Below are 24,412 nucleotides of genomic sequence, written 5' to 3' on the forward strand. Positions count from 1 at the left end.
ACTTAAAACATTAAGGTCATTAATAATAAAAACGTGGCTTACGTAGCATCTTGCAAATTAATCTTAAAAGTAAACATATGCTTTATTCTTTTCCCCTTGATGATTTTTCCTATAACATCTACAATAAAGGCAACAACGTGTTAGACTTTTCACACACACACACACACACACACACACACATATATATATATATATATATAACAAATCCAAAAAAAAAATAGAAAGAATTTATGTATACCAACAATATGTTTGTGAAAACCCTTGTACTCTTTCAAAACATTAAAGCACGGCACCAGTGGATACAACGGAAAACCCTTTGAAACCTCATGTATACACGGAGTAAATTTTGTGCTTTCATTTATAACTATTTTGATACGACCATAAATTAATACGTAGCTTTTGTATGTTGGATAATCATTAAACTTGAAATTCTCAATTTGAAAATGAGAAACCGAAAAAACATGACCCACGAGTTCCATGCCATCAAATAAGTGAACCAAATTAGCGGGGACAATTGCTGCAAGTCTTCTTCTCTATAATATAAAGTATGTTACTTAAATATAATGTATGTAAACTTAAAAAACGAAATAAATAAATAAATGAACTTACATCTTTATCAAGTAAAATAAGTAGTAATTTGTTTTTGCTGACATCATACCAAGTAAATTCAACACGTACAACACTAAGATTATACCACACTCCCTAGTGAGTTAGTGAAGAAAAATCAGCTACAGTGTAATCTTCATCCATCTTCTATAAAAAACAAATACAAATACCATAAAAGACTTAAAAAAAATCTCTAATAACAAATTAAAAGAATAAAAAATGAAAGAACAAAAAAGTAATAATTATCAATAAAAATTAAAAGTAAAAAAAATGCAATTTCTAAACTATATATACAAATGGGCCAGGTTATTATATAATGAATTGAGGTTTTGGGCCATATTCACTTAACAGGCCAGGTTTGATCTAAACACAAATTGGAAATGGGCCGGGTTCGATATAGAAATACGGATATTAGACGGATAATCCGATTTAAGAAATGGATACTACATAATGCTAGTTAACTCAACCCTAGCCACAACTGTGATGAATCCAGCCTCTTTCTTGTCCAAAATCGCTTCTCTCTGCATCACGATTTCATCCTCATCATCAGTTTCCATGGCGATTCAAGATGGTTACACTTGTGTACACTCTCTTCAGCTCCGTCATACGTATCATCACTTCAATCGTTTCAAACTTTCAAGGTTTTTACCCCTCTAAACCCTAGCGTCTTATACATCATACTATTTTGTTCGATTAGGGTTCTTCATATTCGATTAACACCTTCATTGATAAACACTTGTGCAGGATAACGACTGCAGATCTGTGTTTCGCCATTTTTTCGGTTAATGGTTATGAATCTATGGTGTTAGGGTTCTTCGGATTCGATTAATACCTTTTGGATTTTAGGGTTTCAGCTATTGACACATGTTCGACCTGTATTTCCGCAGTTCTTAGGGTTAACGGTTGTGGAACGATGATATTAGGGTTCTTCATATTCGAGTAAAACTTTTCGGATTTTAGGTTTTCAATTGTTCAAATATGACAGATCTGAGTTTCGGTAGTTTGATAGGTCTAGGATTGTTCCTTGAAATGAGTATGTAACCACTGAGATAAAGACGTGGTCTAGATAAGCTCTAGAACATAGACAAATGGAGCTGTGCTGGATCCAAAACTTGGCAGACTCTTTGTAAGTTTTGTTTTTTATGTTTATCACTACATTATTGAATCAATTATTAAAGATTTTGTCTGTCTTAATGGGCTAACAGGAACGTTCAAATGAGGGACAGAAGCTAGACTTATCCTTAAGAGACTGAATCATCTTACAGACCTATTCTGCATCTTGCAACCCATGGTATTAATCATACATTATGGCACTGTAAGTGACTCTAACCACTGATTCAAACTCCTTACAATGCCTATTGGTTTGTTTTAATACAAAATTGTTTGAATTTAAGGATATAATTTACACAATTCTTGTTGTTCACAACTGTTATAGTATGTGTTTTCTATATAACATTTTACAGTAGTTAGTTATGATCTGAGACTGTTAGATTCTACACATTTGATGAAAAAATGGTCTACATATATTAACACACATATCACAAACCTAAATGCTTTTAATTGCATTGTTTAAACTATAAAAACAAAAACACAAACAAACCTATTTGTAATAAAAGCTAATCTAAAGAGATTAAGAAACCATACTTTATTTCTCCAACTGGTTCTGCAAAGGTACTCAATATGATGCTTTTTAAGATAAACAAAACTGAAAGAAAGAAGGCGACATATCAAAAATCATAGAACTACATTATATAGAGCTAATATCCGAATTTTTCTCAGGGAAGTTAATCTATATTTAGACAGTTAATAAATCATGGGATAGTGGGAAAGTGGGCTGACTTAGTAACCTCTTTATAATAACTGCATAATCGGTTACTAAACCTATAAGTTTTATATCCCAGCTATTTTTTTATTTGAATTTTTTTATAACCGAAACTGATCTTTTTTAAACTTTCTAACAAAAGCTTAAACTATTGATAGAAGTTATATTTTACACTAATAAAGACATCTTTTTAAAAACTCTTAAAAAATCTTATGAACCATAAATTTCTTGTTTATATACACATATAAGAATTGTACTTGTATATCCTTACTTTTAGAAAACCATATTATTATTATGCTTAACATTATATACTCTTTTACTAATCTACTTTTAGTATCCTGCAGCCCTAAGTGAACGCTACAGAACTGACTTGCTTGCATTTCATGCCATCTGGTGCTATTATTTCTTTCTTAAACTTTTTGCCTTTCCTTGCATTGGGCATACTTGTTGCCGGACTAGTCGGGCCGGTGGTTGCTGGGACACAGGGTGGGCCATCACCTGTTGCATTAACTGTGACATTTGTTTGAATCTATGTAATGCATTATCCGTGTTTGTTGTTTGGTTTGTTCTTATTGTCTAGTTATTTGCATTGTCAGATGTAGGTGGCTTCCTTGGCATGGTTTGCGGTGGCACCTTGAGTGATGAACCACTGATCTGACCCTCTGGCTCGTGATAGCTTGTTGAGTGTTTGTTTTGATTCTTTTGGTGGTATTATTTGTGAGTATGATTTTAACTTATAGCATATAACCAATTGTTCAAAAACAACATTATTCAAAGATAACAACGAAATAAAAATAATTCAAAAGCATAAATAACTTAAAATAAATGATAAACATACTTGAAACACAAATTACTAAAGGTAAACCTAAACTCTAAATGAAGTCAAGAAGTTATTGTAACATGACTTGCAACATGAGACAACCTTAGGCCGACAATAAGCTGCACATACTAAACATGTTTTACCATTCACAACACCTCCTTCACTATAAACCACACAGTTCTCTTCACTATCATCATTTTCTTCTTCCTCTATAACTCCATCAGTTTTTTCGACTGCCTCCTCTTTCTCCATCTCCACCCCCTCATCTTTTTATGCCATGTCCTCCGCAGCACGCACAATTCTCAAATGTTTCTTACCTTTAACATGAGTACTCAGATTTTCAGCACTCGTGCAAGTTACATCACAAAGCTCACATTTGAATCCATGAGTGGTAACAACTCCAACATTCTGACAAATGTAAAATTATATTTAAAAACCTACCAAAATATATTTATTTAGCAAAAACAACAAAACCCGAAAGATTTTACCTTTTTAATATGCCCTTTGGAAGCAATATGCGCATAGTACTGTTGCACACTATGACACACCTTCTTGCAAAGGGGACAACTTAAAACACTGTTGGGTTTTGCCCCGTTTTGTAGCACGATTTTAATTTTTTTATCCATTCTGAATAACAAAAAGAATACTGATTAAATTATTTATACTATTCTAAACGGAAGTTACTATCTAAAAAATAGGAATGTGGGATTATGGGAAGTTATTTGTGAGAAATTTGTGGAAGAGTGGGTGAGTGGAGATTGAAGTTTTATAACTAACAATTTTAAAATAACCGTAAGTTATAAAACTTAAGGATAGATGTTAATTTTATAAGTTTGGGTTTTTAACTAAATTAGACTACCAACTTTTTATATAAATCTAAATATTAAATGTACCAACCAGTATAAATGTTAGTAATTATATTGGCACAACTAAAATAATATTCACATGTATTCAATTTATCAAATATTAGTTTGATTTATATATACTTCTTTACTTTTAAATTCATACCTTTTACATGATTATTTGAAAAAACGTTTGTACTTGACTTTTAGTAGTCATACATTTGTTACTTGTAAATATTTGAAAGGTTATTATGTTGCAATTCCTTTTAAAGTGTAAAAATATATTTCTTCTGTAATAATATAAATGTATTTAAAAAAGAGAACATGTTTTGTTAATGAAGCATATAATACCTAAACAATTTTTTAAGAGTTATAGTTCACATCAAATTACAAAAAAAAAAAAAAAATTAGATAAGACCCTTAGGATAACAAACTTTAAAACATAAACAACTCAGTCATCACACTAACATAATTAGCACAAACATTCTTAAGACAAGCTAGGATATACACGAACTACTCGGTTTCGGCTTTGAATTGATACCCTACGAATCTTATTTTTTCTCTTAAAAGAGGCAATGGAATCCGCTGTGTCACTAAGCTCATGCTCTTCCCCATTATCTTCTTCAGAACTATCCACATCTATTACTTCTGTCTTGTTCTCTTCTCCAAGGGATAACGACCTTTTGTTTGTTCTTCCTTTTACCCAACGGTGCATCTATAATAAAGACGTTTAATATATTATATGACCACATGTATGAACACACCAACAAAATACCTCATCACTAAATTCCTGCTCTAGCTCTAGGTCTAGATTTGGATCCTTTAGATCTTTGGTGACTAACTGCTCCATCACATTGTCTGATACATAGACCTTTTTATCATCTTCTTCAGCCCTGTAAGTTGCTTTGACCTTACATGCATTAAAGACAAGTAATTTATCAATATACATGTTTGGATGCATACTCAAATACAATGCAGCATGTTAACTAAGAAGAGATAATATACATACAAAAAAGCTAGATTCATACCTGGATTTTTTTCTCAGTCATAAACTGCATCGCCGAAATTAGTTTGGGCTCATACAACTCAGTCTTGTACACCGGTTCCATCTTCCAATTAACACAAGCCAACAGTTAAAAAGTAATTGTTACCATCACACAACACACTAAAACATGAGTTCACTACATAAAATACCTTGGAATTATGTATTTTTTTCAGAACGATTTTGACCATTCTGTTCCATGCTGATTTAGACATATAAGATTTTAGGAGGAAGTATCTTCTTATACTGTCAAAACACATGTACACACCACAAAAACTTGACACGTGGCCACTACATCAATGCCAACTAATTCATTTAACTAAACATACGACGGTTTAGGAAGTTTTTGACTTTCAAATTACTTGGAGGGAAACAACATATATAATTAAGGTGTTCTATTTCAGTATAAATACATTTTTTTTGCAAACATAAAGTAAAAAATGATGCTAAACTTTATATAAAACATAATATTTCAAAAATGGGTTCAATTTACAAACTTTTACAACTTCCCGCATATACAGTTTTTATTCTTTTTCACAGTTTTGATCATTAGATTTAGGACATAATATTTTAATATTTTTTTTCTTGCTAACTGTTGTATCATGAATTCATCACACTAATATTTGCATGGAGATGGGAACTAACTGGAATTATAAGTTGAATCAAATGAAGAATGCATTCATATCTGTAAGGTAATCACAAAAACTATTTTACATATTTCATCACCCAATACTTATAACTTAGACATCTTATTTTGACTTCAATCTTATTGACATTACAGATAAGAAGGAAGCAAAGGATGCTCCCAAATTTTCAATGACCGATCAAGATGATGCAACAGTTTCAACTCCATGAGATAAGATCTATTAAGTATAAAGGACAAATTTTTCTTAACAATACGTTAAAGGATTCATTTAAAAACCAAGGAATATTTGATTCTGAAGCGGACAGTCAATTTGGCTTTTATTTAATCGAATCATTGGTAAGTTTTTGTTAGTTATTGTACCTTTACGGATTAATTATAATAATCAGACATACTATATGTTAATATTTAGAAAGATTAGTTTTTTTCTATTAGTTAGTATACCTTTATTATTTAAAATAGAATAGAATCAAAATTATAAACATATTTAGAAAGTTTAGTTTTTTAGTTACTTATTCTACCTTTATTATTTAAAATATAATACAATAAATCTATATACTATATATAAGCATTTCCCATGTCTAAAATAGTAATTTCCATTCAATTTTTTAAGATGGCATATGAAAGGTTAACTTAAAATCCTAATTTTTTACCATTTTGTTCCCTTTCTACCCTTCTCACATAAAATAAAATAGATACACAGATTAATCAATCTCATCTCTCTACGCCGGTTCCCTTCTCATGCGATTATCAGTTTCTTCAACTCAATCGTTCCTCTTTCAATGCAATCATCAGATTCTTGAATTCAAAAGCCCTGTCCGTTTGCATAAGTCCTCCTGAGATGACGCCGGGTCGGTGATGATGGTGTTCAGATGATGGCGGTGGTAGGTTGTGGACAAAGAGAAGCCCCAACAACGATGGCTTTAGGGTTCTGTCGCAAGTCAGTTAAGGAATTATTAGGATTCGGGCAGATGAATATTGTGGTAAAGGATCCTTCTTCAATTGCCCGTTTGTTTCCGCTAACATGATTTTGCAAAAAACTGAAAATTTTCTCAACTTAACTTGAGAAAACGGGATATAGAATAGTAGTATGTCGGGCGTGGCCTGGTAGTACCCAAAAGAACCGAAACGCTGATAAATCTTTCGACCATTCTAATTTACCAGTCGGCAGATCTGAGGTCTTTAGCTCTCTAATTTATCATTCTCGTTGTAATTCAATGAAGTTTCTGGACTGGTACCTGAAGATTGGAGTCGTATCAGCTGCAATCTATGGAGTATTTTATGATCAATACCGGCTTATGTAAGAATCATCTTTCTTATAATGATATAATCCACTGATGTATTGGTTATTTAGTTTTTATCATTTGCCAGTTGAATTTTGTTTATCTGTTTGTGTTTATGAAACTATATATTCTGGTTAATCATCACTATTAGGGTTTTGTTTTATCTTTATTCATCACCAATGAATTTTTATATTTAATCTGATTTTATTTAATTTTTTTGGGTTTGAATTCGGTTGTCGAATCGTCGGACAATTCTGCTGTTCTCGAGACGAAATCGTCTTCGGTTGAAAGAATCAGTAAGAAATCAAGTGGCGGTTTGGATGCCGATAGTGTTCAATTCGAGAATCTTACTGCTAGAAAAGTGGAATCGGACATTTCGGTTGAGGAATTGCTTCGATATGGTGACCCGAACAAGAAGTCGAAACTGGTATTCGATAAAACACAAGAACTGACTTACGAACAGAAGCTCGAAATAAGAAGGAATTTGTTTAGAGAATTCGCGTATTTGAAAAAAAGAGTTTGCGATGATGATGATTCGTATACTCTTGAACTAGAACGCGAGGGGCCGAATAAGAAACGAAATAAGTACGAATGCTTGAACTGCAACAAGGTTTTTACGTCGTTTCAAGGGCTTGGCGGGCATAGACCGTGTCACAAAAAGAACAATACGGTCGGGTCAAAACACGACAGTTGCGAAAACAGTTTAGAAGGTGACTTTGCACATACTCGAAAGGCGAAGTACGATAAGAAAACGAAGGTGAAAAAGATCAAAGGGCACGAATGCCCGATTTGTTTCAGGATGTTTAAATCGGTGCAAGCTTTAGGTGGTCACAAACGGTCTCATTTTATTAACGGGTCGATGGATCATTATGCGGCCATGGGTCACGCGGCTCCATCGTGTTCGGATATGATTGATCTCAATCTTGCTGCTCCAGAAGAGGACCAGGATTGAATGGTCAACGACTCAACGATTGAGTGGTCAACTGGTAAAAAAGTTTAATTTCTATTTTGTTGGTGATTTTTCATGGTATGAACTAGAGAGGTTAAAAGTTGCATTTTTGTTTCTTTTGGTTATGTTCATCAAATTCTTGCTATGATTCTTGAAAACATGTTGAATTCTCAAGATTTTGGGATAAGTTACAGGAATTTTCTTTAAATGTTAATTGATTTTAAAATTTTGTAAATGATGAGTAGTTATTGAAGGAACAATGACTTAGATTTCTCATGAAATAGTACTTGCTATCCTTTATCAGTAGATTGGATTTACGTGTCTTGTCTGATTTGTTTTGGTTGATTATAAATGTTTGTTTATTTTTGTTTGGAACAGGACAGGAAGATTACAACAGATTGAGACCTCTGAGTTATCGCGGTGCAGATGTTTTTATACTCGCGTTTTCACTAATTAGCAAGTCCACCTATGAAGATATCTCTAAAAAGGTAATTTGGTCTTTCGCTTTTATCCGCGTTGTTTTAATTGTTTTATAACTAAATGTTCGTACAATTTATGATCATGGTAACAGTTATACTAATGCTGTAAATCTTTGAGTAAAATGGTAACTTTCAAGTTTTAACCCCTCGTAGATAATTTCTTGATTTGACTCGTTTGTGTTGACCTATTCATAAGTAAAGGGGTCGAAATTGCCACCTCTAAATTAGTAAATAATCAATCTAGATTACTTTCGTTGTCTATTTTATATCTGAAACAAATTCGACCCATAAAAAACTCATATGCTATTCGTTTATAACATCATCATTTGTGGGGCCCGTTTGTATCGAGAAGATAGCTAAGATGTGAATGTGCATGTGTCCCCGTTTGTCTCATTTACTTGGTGTTTGTTGCATTGTGCAGTGGATTCCTGAATTGAGGCATTACGCACCCGGAGTTCCAATAATCCTTGTTGGAACAAAGCTAGGTTAGTTTTTATATTCATACGTAGACGCAATTAAATCATCTGATACTGTTATTGACCCGTATTTACACTTATCAAATGCTTTTAATAAATTTATAATAATTCTTTTTTTTGTGGTCTCTATTTGAGTATAAATATGGAAATGGTGATTAAAAATTGTTTCTTGTAGATCTTCATGATGATAAGCAGTTTTTAACGGACCATCCCGGTGCAGTTCCAATTACAACGGCTCAGGTTGCCCCTATTGCCCGTTTTCTATGTCCTTTTCCACCAAGTTTGTTTTTTTATACATAAAGTTTCATTCTTTTTATAAAATGGATATCTTTTCTTTAATTTCGACAGGGAGAGGAGTTGAGGAAGCTAATCGGTGCTCCTGCTTACATTGAGTGTAGCTCAAAAACACAGCAGGTGACATTTCAAGTGCTGGTTTTGAAAAGACAAATATTTGTACAATTGATTGTAATATGGTCATCATATTTTAAGTGAAGATTAAGGGGTAAAGGAGCTGAGCCAACCTAAGCTTGAGATCGACTCATTTAACTTACAAGAGCTTGAGCTCTAGCCTGGCTCATGCATAGTTTTTCAAGCTTGACCTTAGCTCTTTTATTATTTTTTATATACATTTATGTTTTTAAATATTATATATATATATATATATATATATTATTTAGTTATCTTATCATAATTTTATATGTGGGCCATCGGGGGACAAAAGTGAAAGTGCACTAATTTTAACGTTATTTTACTAATTTCGTGAGAATAACGTTAAAAGCTAAGGACGGTTAATCATGCATCATGTGGTGGCGTTGATAGCCGAAAGACAAAAGGGTACATGCACTAATCGGTCTTTGTCCCGATTGCTGAGTGTTATGTGCCTTATGTCCAAGGCTTGATGCAAAACTACTATCGAGCCGGGGGTCTCACTGGAAGCAGCCTCTCTATTCCTACGGGGTAGAGGTACGGCTGTCTACATCTTACCCTCCTCAGACCCTACCTTTGCTTTGCTATTGGTGGGATTTACTGAGTATGATGATGATGATGATCATAATTTTATATGTACTAATTATCACTATATAGATAGATGTATTTAATATATTAAAAGATAATAATGTAATAGTAAGCTCATTTAGGCTTGCGAGCCTACTCGATCCCGATAAGTGAATCTAAGGCTCGTTTAGGCTTGCGAGCTTACTCGAGCTTTTAGCGAGCCGATCTTGAGTAGCTCACGAGTAGCTTAGCTTGTTTACATCCTTAGAAAAGATCAAGTGTTTCGACTAAAAAAGAAACTTCATTTTTTACTGAAACTTTACGATTGTTTCTGCAGAATGTGAAGGTTGTTTTGGATGCAGCCATTAGTGTGGTTCTGCAGCCACCAAAGCAAAAGAAGAAAAAGAAGCGAAAGGGTCAAAAGGGGTGCTCCATATTGTGATTTTGGCCTCAAAAAAGTGAAAAATCTAGCATGAGGTGCTAATTACCTTTCTAAAGTATTTGATAAATTGCTCACTTTTGCTTTTTTCTGTCTCATGAAAACAAGTTGTGTTGTGCTGAATATGAAATAGACTGGAGGTGTTTGTAAGCTCATATGTATATTGTTGAGGGTATTTTTGGTATTTGAAGTTTGCTCTGTTTGGGTTGAAATTAATTTGGTGTGGTTTTTGTAACCCTCATTCTTATTTGTTTAATGGCAGTTACCTTGTTCTATTACAACATTTTTTTTTCATAGTTATTGTTTAATTTTCATCATCATACTCAGTGAATCCCACCAATAACAAAGCTAAGATAGGGTCTCTGAGGAGGGTAAGGTGTAGACAACCTTACCTCTATCCTGTAGGAATAGAGAGACTGCTTTCAGTGAGACGACCTGTAGGAAAATAATTAGATATGAAATTGAAATGTGAAAGGAGTTTTGAGTTTGTGTTTCTTAAAATGTACAAAACTGGGCTTGTTTTCAAATTTTATGAGGGGCATAACGAGTATTACATACTGGGTTTTTTGATGGGCCAGTTCGTTTTTTATGTTTGTGTTAGGTTTTTAGGGCATGAATGATTTACAAGGTATAGTGGAATATACCTCGTTGGGCCAAAATTGGTTACTATTAAATTTCATTTTTTTGCAACCTTTTTTTAGAAATAGACCAATATGGTAATCTATGTTAAGGGTATTGTACATGGTAAGTGTTGATGGTAAGTTGGTGGTATGTTCACGCCCCTTGTTGTCGTCGACTCCGCGGCAACGCGCGGGTTTCCCACTAGTATTGTAAACATATGTTACCTATAAAACTATTAAAAACTATTTGTTTAACAAAATTTTATCTATTACTTTATTAATTAGTTTACCTATAAATCTATTAAAAACTATTTGTTTAACAAAACTTTATCTATTACTTTATTAATAATTTTAATCAAACCATATAAATTTACTATTAAATAACAAAATCTATTATATTAATATTATATTAAACATCAAATCAGTTCACATACCCCAATAAAGAAATTTAAAACCCTAATAAATATAAAAAAATACATATCTACTCATTTCTACTCATTGCTCTCTCTCATTTACGGTGATACTATTCACCTTCTTCTACACTCTTCTTGCTGATCAGAACTTTCAAGCCTAATCAGGTATTTTTTTTTATTTTCTTCTATATTTTACAGTTAGGTTTTACTATGTTCACTTTAATATCTTGATTTCATTTAATTTCAAGTATTACCTCAAAACTGTTTTGGTTTCTATTGTTTTTGTTTTAAATCAGAAATACATACTTCCCATAACCGCTTGACAGTTACCAAAACCGGTTGGCAGTTATCACCTATATGTTCAACTGCATTTCGATTGTTTTTATAAGTTTTAAAGTTTTTGGTTTTTCCAAAAATATATTTAGGGCTGGTGCTGCCAGTTATCACATATATATGTTCAAATGAATTTCGATTGTTTTTATAAGTTTTAAAGTTTTCGGTTTTTCCAAAAATATATTTAGGACTGGTCCTGGCAATGTTGGCCCAAACACATTAGTCTAGATGGATAAAATAAAAATAAGAAAAATGAAATAACAGATCACTTTGACCCAAAACCCACCTGACTCATTCTAACCTTGCAACCAGAGATGTTATTGTTTTACTATTTTTAGATTAGATTTAAATTTGAACTAATGATTAAAACAACTGAAAAAACCGAAACTTTTCAAACAGTTTTGAGGGCTTGAATGTATATGATTCGAACATTAGTTGTCATTAGTTCATGATTTGAATTTTGTTCAAGAACTTTGTTCAATCGGGCTGATGTGTGATGCTCATTTAAAAAAAAAAAAATTCTAATCTCATCTTTACCCAAACTCATCCTTATCAACCTGACCCAAATCTGATTTCGACTATTATAAGTATGAGATTTTTATTTTTTGAAAACATTTTAGATGGAGTTTACAATACTAATCAAAGTAGCTGATTACAACGACCTGCAAGACCGACTGGTAAGATACATCCTGACCCAAATCTGATTTCATCTCTTTTAAGTATTTGACTTTTATCCTAACATCTGTGTTTTAAATAAAAAATATTGTATATATAGGAACTCCCAAAAATATTGAGCAACCAGCTTCCCAAAAACAGTGAAATAATCAAACTTGTTGATTATACGGGAATGAAATACAAGGTTGCAGTCGAAAGCTTGGGTCGAAGAAGAAAAACACTACATGGGCCCGAATGGATGAGGTTTTTTCAGTCTATAAAACATAAGATATAGACAAACTATGTTTCAAAAGATTGAAAGAACTTAAATTTGAGATACTTCTTTTAAACACTGACGGTTTGGAAATCAGAAAGCACTCCTCAGGAAGAGATTACATTCATGGCTGTTTGGTACAAGCTAAAGCAGAAACATACCATCATCAGGTAGAACTTTGCCACCTTGTTTTATATACTATTGTCTCTATTTTCTGAAAGAGAAACTTATAATTTATATTATCTGTTTTGAATAAAATCTAATCTCACATTTCTGAAATGTGAGATCTATAGGATTTACCGCATGGTTTGCTGTGGCTGCTATCCGAGAGGCGTTTAAAAATCGACAACTTGTTTGCTAAAGTACACGGCCCTAAGCAAAGTTGCAAGGTCGATGTGTGTTATGCTTTCCCTCCCGGAAATGAAAAAGGATTAGCTGTCGGTTTCATGGGGTCAGGTTGGACCACCTTTTGTGTTGAAAATGACATTGAAGAGGACTACCAACTGCTCTTACAATGGATGGGAAGCACTTCACAAGAGCACTTTAACTTCAACGTCCTGATATTTAACAAAGATGGCATCGGACTTCACGCAGCCACTACACATCAATGCAACCGCACCAAGCACCGCCACCACAACAGCCGCCCCAACTACCAGAAACAATTTGAACACCATGCCATAGAAACACACATGCTGGTAATTAAAAACTAACTATTAATATACTTTATTTTCATTATAATGTTGGAGATTGAATAACAAAACCAACAATTTATTTTACAGACGATACCGAAGAACTTTGTTCGGGATCACCAAATCAATAGCTACTGTAATGCTATGCTGTCATTTGGCCATGTTAAGTTTCTGGTACCGCTACGGGTAAGGACAGATCCAAGAAGAGTGGATGATGAAAACCATGTCATAATGTATGCGGACTGGCAGCATATCCTGGACGAAGCGGGGATGACTAAGGACAAAGTGATGAGGTTTGAGCTGGTGGGAGAAAAAAGTGTCGCAGGTGATAAGGTCTACTTCGAAGTTTGTTAGATATCAATTCGGAGAACTTTTTCGGATTCACTGGTTTATGTTTTTGTTATGTTTGATGGACAACTTTCCTTTTCTAACTGCATGTAGAACTTTAACAGTCACATCCCATTACGATGTTATCGTAATTTTGGTTCAGGATGTCTAAAATATATAACTGAAATATCTATGTCAATTGTCTTGGGCTATGATACAAACAGGGCCAGCCCAAGCCCAAGCGTTTTGAGGCTTGGGCTTTGGCCACCAAATTAATAGGGCACCAGATTTTAATAAAAGGTTGCATAAATTGATATATGATTTGGGCCTGACCTGCCAAATAACGTTAAAATGAATCAATATTGGCTGCAAAATGTATTTATTGTTTATCAAAAAGGCAGGCTTATGACCCATGTATGCAACATCGGACATGTATATTTAGGGGGAGTTTAGGTTACCTTATTTTCTATAGTTAAATCATTATAAGTGATAAATTCACAAACAAAATATGACATACGTAAATAACGTATCGATTTCAAACATCTTCTCTATCTAATAACTCAATTCCTTAACCAAACTTACAACTTAAAATTAACAATATCAATAACAAATCAATAAATTCACTAATTCTAATAGTTAAAAATACATATATGCTTATAAGATCAATATTTTATGTTGACTTCAAACATTATGAAAATAAGTGCATAAACAACACTACATCAAGTTTATTAGTTTGCAACTGGTTCACATAAGTAACATAGAAAGCAACAAAAGTCTTATCACAAAAAGTAACAAAAAAACATGCATAATGATTCAAGAAAACACATATTATCTAATCAGTATATTTATTTGGCTTTCGTCTTGCTCGTTTAGGCCTTACTTGTTGATCACACTCATTAGAACACTTAACAACAGATGTGGTAGCAGTTGTAACATCCCTAGTATTCGACTTTCTTGTATTAATGATAGAACCATTATCTGCTTCATAATCAAACGATTGTACCTGCTAAGAAAAAATATTCAATGCAATAAAGCAAAGTACAATCAATGCAATAGGTGAAATTAGAAAAACAATAACATACCAATGGTGTTTCATTAGACGAGACTGATGAAATGATTGGACCCCATAACAATTCATCAGCCATATCCATTTCTTCAGTTGAGACTCTTGAAAAAAACTCTGCACATTCATCTTCATTGTCTTCAAAAACATGATCTATATCATCCGTGCAAGTACTAATCGTAGATAAACTAATGTTATTCGCGTGCGATACGATATAATCCTTAATGAACTTTGACACAGTAAAGAGATAAGAATAGTGAGGTGCCAAGTTATATTCATCAATCTTAATCCGAAATGTAACACTCCTAGCACATAAAGAATCAACCAAATATGTGTGAGCCCATAAAGGATCATTAACACCCTGCAGAAACAGAATAACATTATTATTGACATAGACAAACATTAGCAAATAAATCAAATCATTCATCCATATAAAATAAGATATTAACGAAATATTTAGTTTAAACCTCAGACAAACTTTTAGAAAGCAACTCCTCCGCAGTAATCCCAATAAGTGCAATCACAACATCATCAAAAAGAACGCACATCATCTCAACATCATTATCAACCACGCGGACAACCAACTTGAAACTGTCAAAATCTTATAATTAAGAAAACAATATAAAAACACAACAATATATAAAGACTTACGCTATCTGGGGATTGAGAACATTTTGTTGACATGATACACAATAATAGGTAGCATCCATGAACCGCACATTCTTTCGACATTTAGAACATTTAACATACTTCCAATCATTAAACAAATCAACATCAACTATAGTACCAAAGATGTTATAAAATGTCCCCTGCAAAGCAAAAAAATATATGGTATCAATTAAAAACATTGTAAAAGCAAGTTAAACATTATTAAAAATAATTGATCTACACCAAAAACAAAATATATAAGATAGGTTAAAAGCCAATACCTTATAAACTCCTGCCTGAATAGATCGATAAACATCAGCAATACTAACAACTTGCGAGTCTTCATTTTGTGGTGTGTTAGCTTTAAATAAAACAGGCACCGGTAACCTTCAAAGGACGTAAAATAAGTTGCATTAAAACATACAATGCTTTGAAACATAAATAAGCTTTAATACAAGGAATAATATACATTGTCTTGAAGACATCACAAACTGGTGATGACAAGTTAATATATAATTGAGATGCAACTGTTGACATCACACAAGGAGCACCTAACCAAAAAAAAAAAAAAACACCAATGGATCAAGTATATATATTAAAAATATACATACAAATATTTCATCTATTACATTACACATACCTTCAAACAATCGAACCTGGCAAGATGTTAATACAACAACTGTATTAGTGGCATGGCGCCTCATGTCCTCATCAGTATACTTAAGTGCAAGTTGGCCCCATATAGAAGCATTGAGATTATTACCACTATATTTAATAAAAACACAACCATTCCAAAATAAGCAAAAAAAATAAATAAATAAAAAACATAGAATGTGCCACAAAAACAATCTAAAAAACTTACACTTCATCGGATAAAACAATTCGTCGTACTTCCCGATTATTTGATTGTGAAGACCGCAAATCAGTATCAAGATAACCACACACACGAAGAACACCCACAACATCTACATAAAAAATATAATTATATATAGACATGAAGACGAAAAGAGAAAAACAACAACTAAACCTGTTAGATATATGTCATTCTTCAAGCATGATCCAAGCATGTTAAAAGGCATCGGCTCAAAAACATGACGTCTAAATAAGCTCGGTTGAACTCTTGATGGACTAATTGACGTAGATCGCATAAACTTAACATAGCAATCACGTTTCAACGGACGATACCATGAGTCGTATACAAGAACCTCAAAACCATATAGCCTATACACGCAACCATCCTCCAAACGATTAGTAAAAAGATGCATCAAATGAAAAGGAATTTTTGCATGAATTGAACAATCCTGCAAGGAAAACATGCAACATTACAAAACATATATATTATAGTTTTTTTAATTAACTAAAAAATGCCTTACGTGTTCATCTGAAAGGATGACATCAAATGACAATATACGATTTGAGCTAGGAATGTATGTTGTCCAAGAACGTGTGACCATTACAGTGACTTGCCATTGGTCAGTAATACCAGGCATCAAGTCTGAAATATACCGATGTCCCATTCTATATTATGAGAACCTAAAACATGGAAACAAAAAATGTTATGGAAAGCTTATATTAATAACAAAATATACATAAAGGAAATATATATCTATATATAACAACCAAACACATAAAAACCACATGCAAAACAACGTAATTACAAATGGCATATTTAGTCAACCAAACCAGTATATAAAGTAAGTAAACATTAAATACAAGTGTTCAAATAAGAGAGACATAATATGCTACCTTTATAGAAGCGTACATGGTAGCAATTCCACTTCTCAATAACAACATACAAAACACTCAGACCAATGCATCACTTGACATCAAAGGTAAGTTATAAAAAACTTCCTTATAAACAACATTTCTTGTTAATTGGTTAGAACACTTGCCATCATTATCAACATAAAATCGTAGACCAGCTCGAGATGTAACACGGGAGGCAATCACATAAAGTTGACCATGTGAAAAAACAGGCTTTACCAAGTAACCACAAACATGTTTAAATGTTTGGCCCTGACTTTTATTAATTGTCATAGCAAAACATAGTTTCACGGGAAACTGTCTTCTCTTAAAGTGGAAAGGCCAACATGTAGAAGTTGGAGTCATATCAATTCTAGAAATAAAAGCTCTTTCTCCAACATGCGTACCCGTAATAATAACGCCCTCAATAACACGACGACTTATTTGAGTAACCACTAAACGGGTCCCATTACACAATTCTTTCTTGAGATTCAATTTACGTAGCAATATGATTGGTGCCCCAACCTTTAACTTTAATATGTGATTCGGTAAGCCAGAAAACTGTAAAGTATTAAGAAACTCTGTAGGATACATAGCCTGCATTTCTTCAATATTATTTGTACTTGCACAAATGGAATCGAGACTAAATAACTCATGATTGTCACCTGGCAACTTATCAAGAACATGTAGATTAATCGTATCAACCTCATTGTTAGTCGATGATAAAATACAACGCTCCTGTAGGTAAGAAACATCAGAGAATCGTTCTTCTATATTAGGAAATGTATCTGAAACAACCGATTCAATAGGATTATCTGAAACAGGAATCAATAGATCGCGAGGTATATTAATCCAAGTTCTCTCATCTTCCCCGTCTAGCGAAATTGCAGGAAGACGACCAGACCCCATATCTAAAATCCACTTATTGAAATCTCGATGTTGTATTACAACATCGTCATTAACACTTGAACTATTCAACCGCATATTAATCGTTAAAGAAAACACCTTACACGCACCCCATATAGTCGATGACTTATTCACAACTGAAGCAACAATCTCACTACGCGGAGCAAGCGGAATAACAGGAAGAATTTGTCGAAAGTCTCCTCCAAGAGCGACACATTTCCCTCCAAATACTCGACGGTCTGCACCAGGTATATTATTTCGACAAATATCTCTAAAAGTACGGTCAACCGCTTCAAATGCATAACGATGTTGTAGCGGTGCCTCATCCCATATTATAAGCGCAGCATCATTAATCAGCCCAGCAAGATCCGTCCCAACATCAATCGAGCAGCAAGAATCCTTATCAAGTTCAAAGGGAATCTTAAAACGCGAATGCGCTGTACGACCACCAGGTAGTAGAAGAGAGGCAATCCCAGAAGAAGCAACAGACAAGACGATTTGGCCACGTGAACGAAAACAGGAAATGAGAGTCTTCCATAAATACGTTTTTCCCGTCCCTCCACTACCAAAAACAAAAACAGCACCACCCGTCCGTCTATCAACACAATCACATACATAATCAAACACCTCCCTTTGTTCAGCATTCAATCCACAAAATAAATCATGAAAAAGCGTCATTTCTTCTTCAATATTGAAGGTGCGCTCAGCCATAATCAACCGATTTTCCATAGTATCAACCAATTGACGATCAATTTGAGGCAAATTAGGAAAATCTAATAAACTTTTACCATGACCAATTAAAACTCTTTCAATCTCAATCAATGTATAATTGAGAATCTCTTCATCTGTGAATACCACATCATTATTCTGCAGCATTGTGCGTCGATTGTAAGCAATATCATCTGATAAGTAAGGTAGACAATCAAAAAATAACCTCCGTTGATCACTAACCGTACAAAACAATAGAATGCAGACAAATAAATCACGAAGTTGATTCCCCAACTGCCATTGAGAAGCTTCACGTATTGAATCTACCCACTCTACATCATCTCCTAACAAACCCAACGCATTGCAAGCAGACATATAAGTTGGATGCTCAACACCATCAACCGTACGAATGTCTTTAAAGCTTAATGGCCCACGTTGAACATTTAATAACATACGGAGGTAATACTTTTCACCCATCGATGGGCTCACATAATAAATGCGGCCAATACAAACCGTCCTATGTCGTGGCAACCACTCCTTCTCCTTTTCATGCCAAGTGAACTTTGATGGAAACTCTACATATGTCAAAGAACGACCATGCGGAAACCTTTCATTTGCACGCATCCATTCAGTAAATTTTGACATGCTAGCCGTAGCACGTTGGGCAACTTCCTCAACCTCATCATTATCATGAAAATACACTCTATTACACCCTTCCTCCTGAAAAGGTAATCGCTCAACAGCAACATCACGGTACTTCATTTCAAATTCAAAAATCTTCCAACATGCCTCAATAGAAGATATATACCGACAATTTAAATATTCCTCAATTTCATTTTCATTATGTAATAAGGACGCAAACGTTGTCCTATTTTGAGCACCTTCCAAAACCACAGTTGCACGATCTGGGCCTTTGTTTATATAAGTAAAAAGATACTTGACTAACATCCCTTGGTTGCACCACTCAACATTAATGTGACAACCATATTTCACCAACAATTCACGGTTATAAGAAACAACATACCGATCATCAAGCTTAATATCTTGAGAACCAACTTTAACAACTCTTGAATTATTGGGCCTCTTATAACACGGCCAACAATCATTTCGGATGAATGTCTCCTCACAATAATTCTTTGGGTACCCTTTACTACATACACCGTTATGCATACAAGGACTTGAAGGGTTGAGCAAACCACATGGACCATGCATCATTTGCGTACGAACAATACCAAAAGCTATAGGGTCTTCCACCTCCGAAGGAAGCTCAACAGATATATATTTATCGATATTGTCAACCGTATTAATCTTATCTTCAGGTTGTAAAAAAAAAAGCAGAATATGAGAGTGTGGAAGTCCTCGTTTCTGAAACTCGATTGTATAGATAACTAAAAAAAATGACCAAAACAAATATTACACCTGGCTATAGAATAAAAAAAATCGTATAATATTTAAACAATGGAAATGCTAGTAATAAACCTGCTTTCGTGTGTCCAAAAGTATTCCTTTTCCTTATGTCTTTGATAAGTTCATCAAGTTTAATTTTGAAAACACGGGCAACAATGTCCGGGCGGTCGGATGCACTCATACCAGGGGTTGTTGCTTGAATGTGTCGGGTAATTTCCGGCCATTTTGAATTGCATGTCATAGTAATAAAAAGGTCCGGAGCCCCGGCCCAACGACAAATAGCCATTGCATCCTGATACTGTTGAATCATATATCTTGGCCCACCGACAAATGTTGCTGGCAGGATAAAACGTCGACCAACTGCTTCACAACTTGTTTCACCATCAGCGATACGATCATATAAACCATTATACAAATCCGAACGAATAGTGTTTTGGTTTTGTTTAAACCAATTCATCTCATGTTCAAGGATAGCTAAATAACAGTCCACAACATACGTCTGAAATAAACGGCCAGATTTGTGTAATGTCTTACCTTCATTCCTCCTAAGTTGTAAACGGTAAGAATAATATTCTCTTAATGAAACCAATTGCCGCCTACTTGATGCGGATATATTACATAGAGGAATATTAAGATGGAATCCATCTTCTCCATACGGAAACAACAAAGGATACTGCAACGCCATAAAACTTGGGTGCAATTCAGATATACGCTTTGCACTACGACTACCACGTTCTTCAATAATAATATCACGTGAGTCCGTAGGATTTCCGTCACCTGGAATCAATGCAGCCACTTCAGGAACAGTAGGCAAAGAATATTGTCCTTCTCTTCTATTTCGCATACCAAGCAAGCGAAGCGTAAGACGTTGCATTGAGTTGTCATTAAACCTTTCACGTGCCATCCTAAAAGCCTGCACCAATGCATTGTTCGCATCAAGCATCAACAACAAGTCATTCACTAATGTGCGTAGGATGACTTGATCAGGCGTTGGTGACACACAATTTCGCAAAGCATAAAAGCGATTATCAATCTCATTTTCCATGTCATAAACGTACAATTGAGCAAATCTAGGGCGTCCATTAGGATGCATAGGCAACAATGATCCAATATTATGATGGTTGTGGCCATTCAAACGGAATGTATAAGGCCCACGACCATCATTTAAATCCGTAGATATTCTCCCACCGGTTGAGGTAAATGCAAACATCGCATTTAAAAGCTTTATGTTTTCTCTAAACACTCGAGATCATGATTCCCCATTGTAATCAAGAATACGACCCAATGTTTGAGGAGGATGTCGAAGAAATGGCAAGCAAACCTTTCCTTCACTACAACATAATGAAAAAACTTGGAACACGAGGAGTTAAACTTTTAATAGTTCGTTCCTCATACCAAAGCATAGCTCCACAATGAACACAACTATGGTTTGCATCACCGATATCACAATACGACGGACATCGCCCTAAAAAAGGTAAGTAAAGTGTAAGCAAACACTATCAATGTCATATAAGGTGTTCATATATACAAAGTATCACAAGAAAAAATATGATGTTTACGATGTCTGTTTTCGTCTTGAAAGACGTTTGCACGGGAAGGTACTTCCACCTGATTCGAATGTAGACATCCAGATGTTTGTGAAACCGTTGAACCTAATGAAGATTGCACAGCTCCATTTGTTCTACTGGTATAATGCACAACGCCTCTGTTGATACGATCAACTAAAAAAAGCAAAGATAACAATAAACCTATTCAATTTAAAAGGCTTAACCCACATAATATAAAATCATGGGTGCTATTGGATGAAAACACATAACAAACACGAGAACTCAATCAAGCGTACCATTGCAACGTCTTTGAGTACTTGTAGCCTCACATGTCAAAACAGAAGGGCGATCACGTAATCGAGGACGACCCATTTGGCCCGTCCGTCTACGCCTAACTTCAGTCGTTGCATTAGAAGATATATTTTCCTGAGTGGTACGTATAACCGCAAATGAATCCGAAATTGAAGTGATCGGAGAAGGTTGCACATTTTCATTTGGCATACGCATATAGCGTACCACATTTCTGCTAGAACTACCAACTGCATACACAGCAACAGTAGCACTAACAGGTTTAAAGGGTTTACATGGTAAATATAAACATGCAAACCCCATAACAAACGAACAATAAGGGGTGTTAGTATATGAAAAAAATCATAAGAAATACAAGAACATAGATAACCACACCGTAAGAACACCGTTGTGAGGATGCAACATCAGGCGTCACTACAGGAAGTCGCTCCCGCAATCGAGGACGGCCCATACGACCACGGCCCCTACGACATTCAACACGTGTAGATGCTGACGTTTCATGCGAAGGGACCGAAGAAATTGAATCGGAATCAGTTGATATAGGTGCACTCATATCAACACCTTCTGATACATATATCTTTAGAAAAGCATGACAAGAGTCAATTATAATGTCACACAAAACATAAAATGCTAGTAACATATATAATATCTCAAGGACAACCAAAACTTTAAAAATTGCAACATCAAATTACCAAAATAGAAGCAACAACAAAAGAAACATTATGACAACTACAAGGTACCACTTAAACTCAAAGTTACGAAAATTACAAGATAAAACTTTCTCAAACTAATAATCCGGGGAAGCTATGGTCTCTGTGTAAACCGCACCATGCATTTGCCTATAGAAAAACATACGGCAGAAATAACCTAGATGATCCCGTTGCAAATCAATTTCAATCACTTTTCCAAATTTCGTTATCACAAGACATGTCCCTGGCAAATTGTAGTATGTGAAAGAACACATAGTTGATAATGGCATCCACAACTTATAAGGATATGCAAAAACCTTCATCCAACTTTTATTTTTAAGCCTCCACAATACAATTTCTCGTCTATAGTCATAGTTTCCAATACAAACATACATATGAAGCTCCTCGTTTATGTTAACTAAACTTCCACTAACTTCATCGTCATATACATTGGGGAAACATAATTCAGAAAACGACTTTGAATTCACATTAAAACGAATAACCGTCAATCCATCTGAACGACCATGGCATTGGGTAACGACAAAATATAAACCACCACCACACAAAGTTGCTGGCGACCAAAGGTAGGTATAATGGTGGTACGGGCGGTGTTTTAGGAAGCGTACAGTACTCCATGAATTCAGCTCCATCGAATAAATATAGACGATCATTGTACCTCGTCTACGTTTAATATGTAAAATGTTGTAATCATCAGAAGAGTCAACAAAAAATCCTAAAGCATCACTATCAACTTTGTAGAAACCTTGCGAATTAGAATTTGCCAACTTCTTGAACTTAGTCATCAATGGATTCCAAACAACCAACTCACAAGTGTTTTGGAGACAAACACACAACATACCATCCAAACTTGCCAAAAAAACATTCTAGAAGGATGAGCATAGAACGGGCGGGTAACACCTCTTGGTAAAATAAATCCCGGGGACTTATAATTTAAGGAATGTACTTCGATAGTCTTCCAACCAACCATCAACAATTTTTGATCAGCCGATGCACGCATGTAATGACAATGAGCCCTTACAAACTTACGATCTAAAATGAAATCTAACCACTCCTTGCAGACAAGCTTACATTGAGCAACATTTTTTGGTGGAAGTCTTGCAATTATATCCAACATTACTAATAAAAATGGAAGGCACGACATACCGCTTTTATCTAAAAACACAATTTACAAAGAAAAATAAATTAAATCATCGTAAGTTTCAAGCATAAGATAAATACTAATAATAGGTCTTGAATATTTATACAATATTATAACTAACAAAGAAAACATGTATTATCACAATATAGGATAATAAAAATATTAAAAATAAAAAATAAATCAACAAAAATATGTTAACTGATAACAATAAAACAATTATTACAAACTAAAGTATGAATTTGTATCAATATGGGCCAGATATATCACATTTGCATTTTGGGCCAGGTTATCAAACCGGATCAGGTAAACATGAGACGGACCGGTTTGGATACAGAATACGGATAATCCAAATTAAGAAACGGATACTACATAACGGCAGTTAACTCAACCCTAACCACATATGCGATGAATTCATCCCTCTTTCTTGTCCAAGTCGCTCCTCTCTGCATCCCGTATTCATCGAGACATCAACAGTTTCCACGGCCAGTCACCATGGATATACTTGTGTACACTCCATTCTTCTCCGTCA

At 34.4% G+C, this 24,412-nt stretch overlaps 2 protein-coding genes across 2 annotated transcripts; one reads left to right on the plus strand and one right to left on the minus strand.

The window, feature by feature from the left end:
- Positions 1-8,475: 8,475 nt before the first annotated feature.
- LOC110896077 (rac-like GTP-binding protein ARAC3) lies at positions 8,476-10,580 on the plus strand. The gene is made up of 6 exons (XM_035981412.1): positions 8,476-8,495; positions 8,579-8,591; positions 8,908-8,971; positions 9,138-9,202; positions 9,311-9,376; positions 10,293-10,580. Exons 1-6 carry the CDS (start codon positions 8,476-8,478, stop codon positions 10,395-10,397), a joined length of 333 nt encoding a protein of 110 aa, XP_035837305.1. The 3' UTR covers positions 10,398-10,580.
- Positions 10,581-14,536: 3,956 nt separating this feature from the next.
- Positions 14,537-21,389, minus strand: LOC118485145. Its single transcript, XM_035981413.1, has 11 exons — positions 20,252-21,389; positions 17,308-20,160; positions 16,922-16,948; positions 16,278-16,380; positions 16,056-16,180; positions 15,885-15,966; positions 15,697-15,802; positions 15,518-15,576; positions 15,235-15,358; positions 14,787-15,128; positions 14,537-14,707 (listed from the first exon to the last, which is right to left on the minus strand). Exons 1-11 carry the CDS (start codon positions 21,387-21,389, stop codon positions 14,537-14,539), a joined length of 5,130 nt encoding a protein of 1,709 aa, XP_035837306.1.
- Between the last annotated feature and the right edge of the window lie 3,023 nt (positions 21,390-24,412).

The sequence above is a fragment of the Helianthus annuus genome, chromosome 12 (genome assembly GCF_002127325.2).
Source record: "Helianthus annuus cultivar XRQ/B chromosome 12, HanXRQr2.0-SUNRISE, whole genome shotgun sequence".
Taxonomy (NCBI): domain Eukaryota; kingdom Viridiplantae; phylum Streptophyta; class Magnoliopsida; order Asterales; family Asteraceae; genus Helianthus; species Helianthus annuus.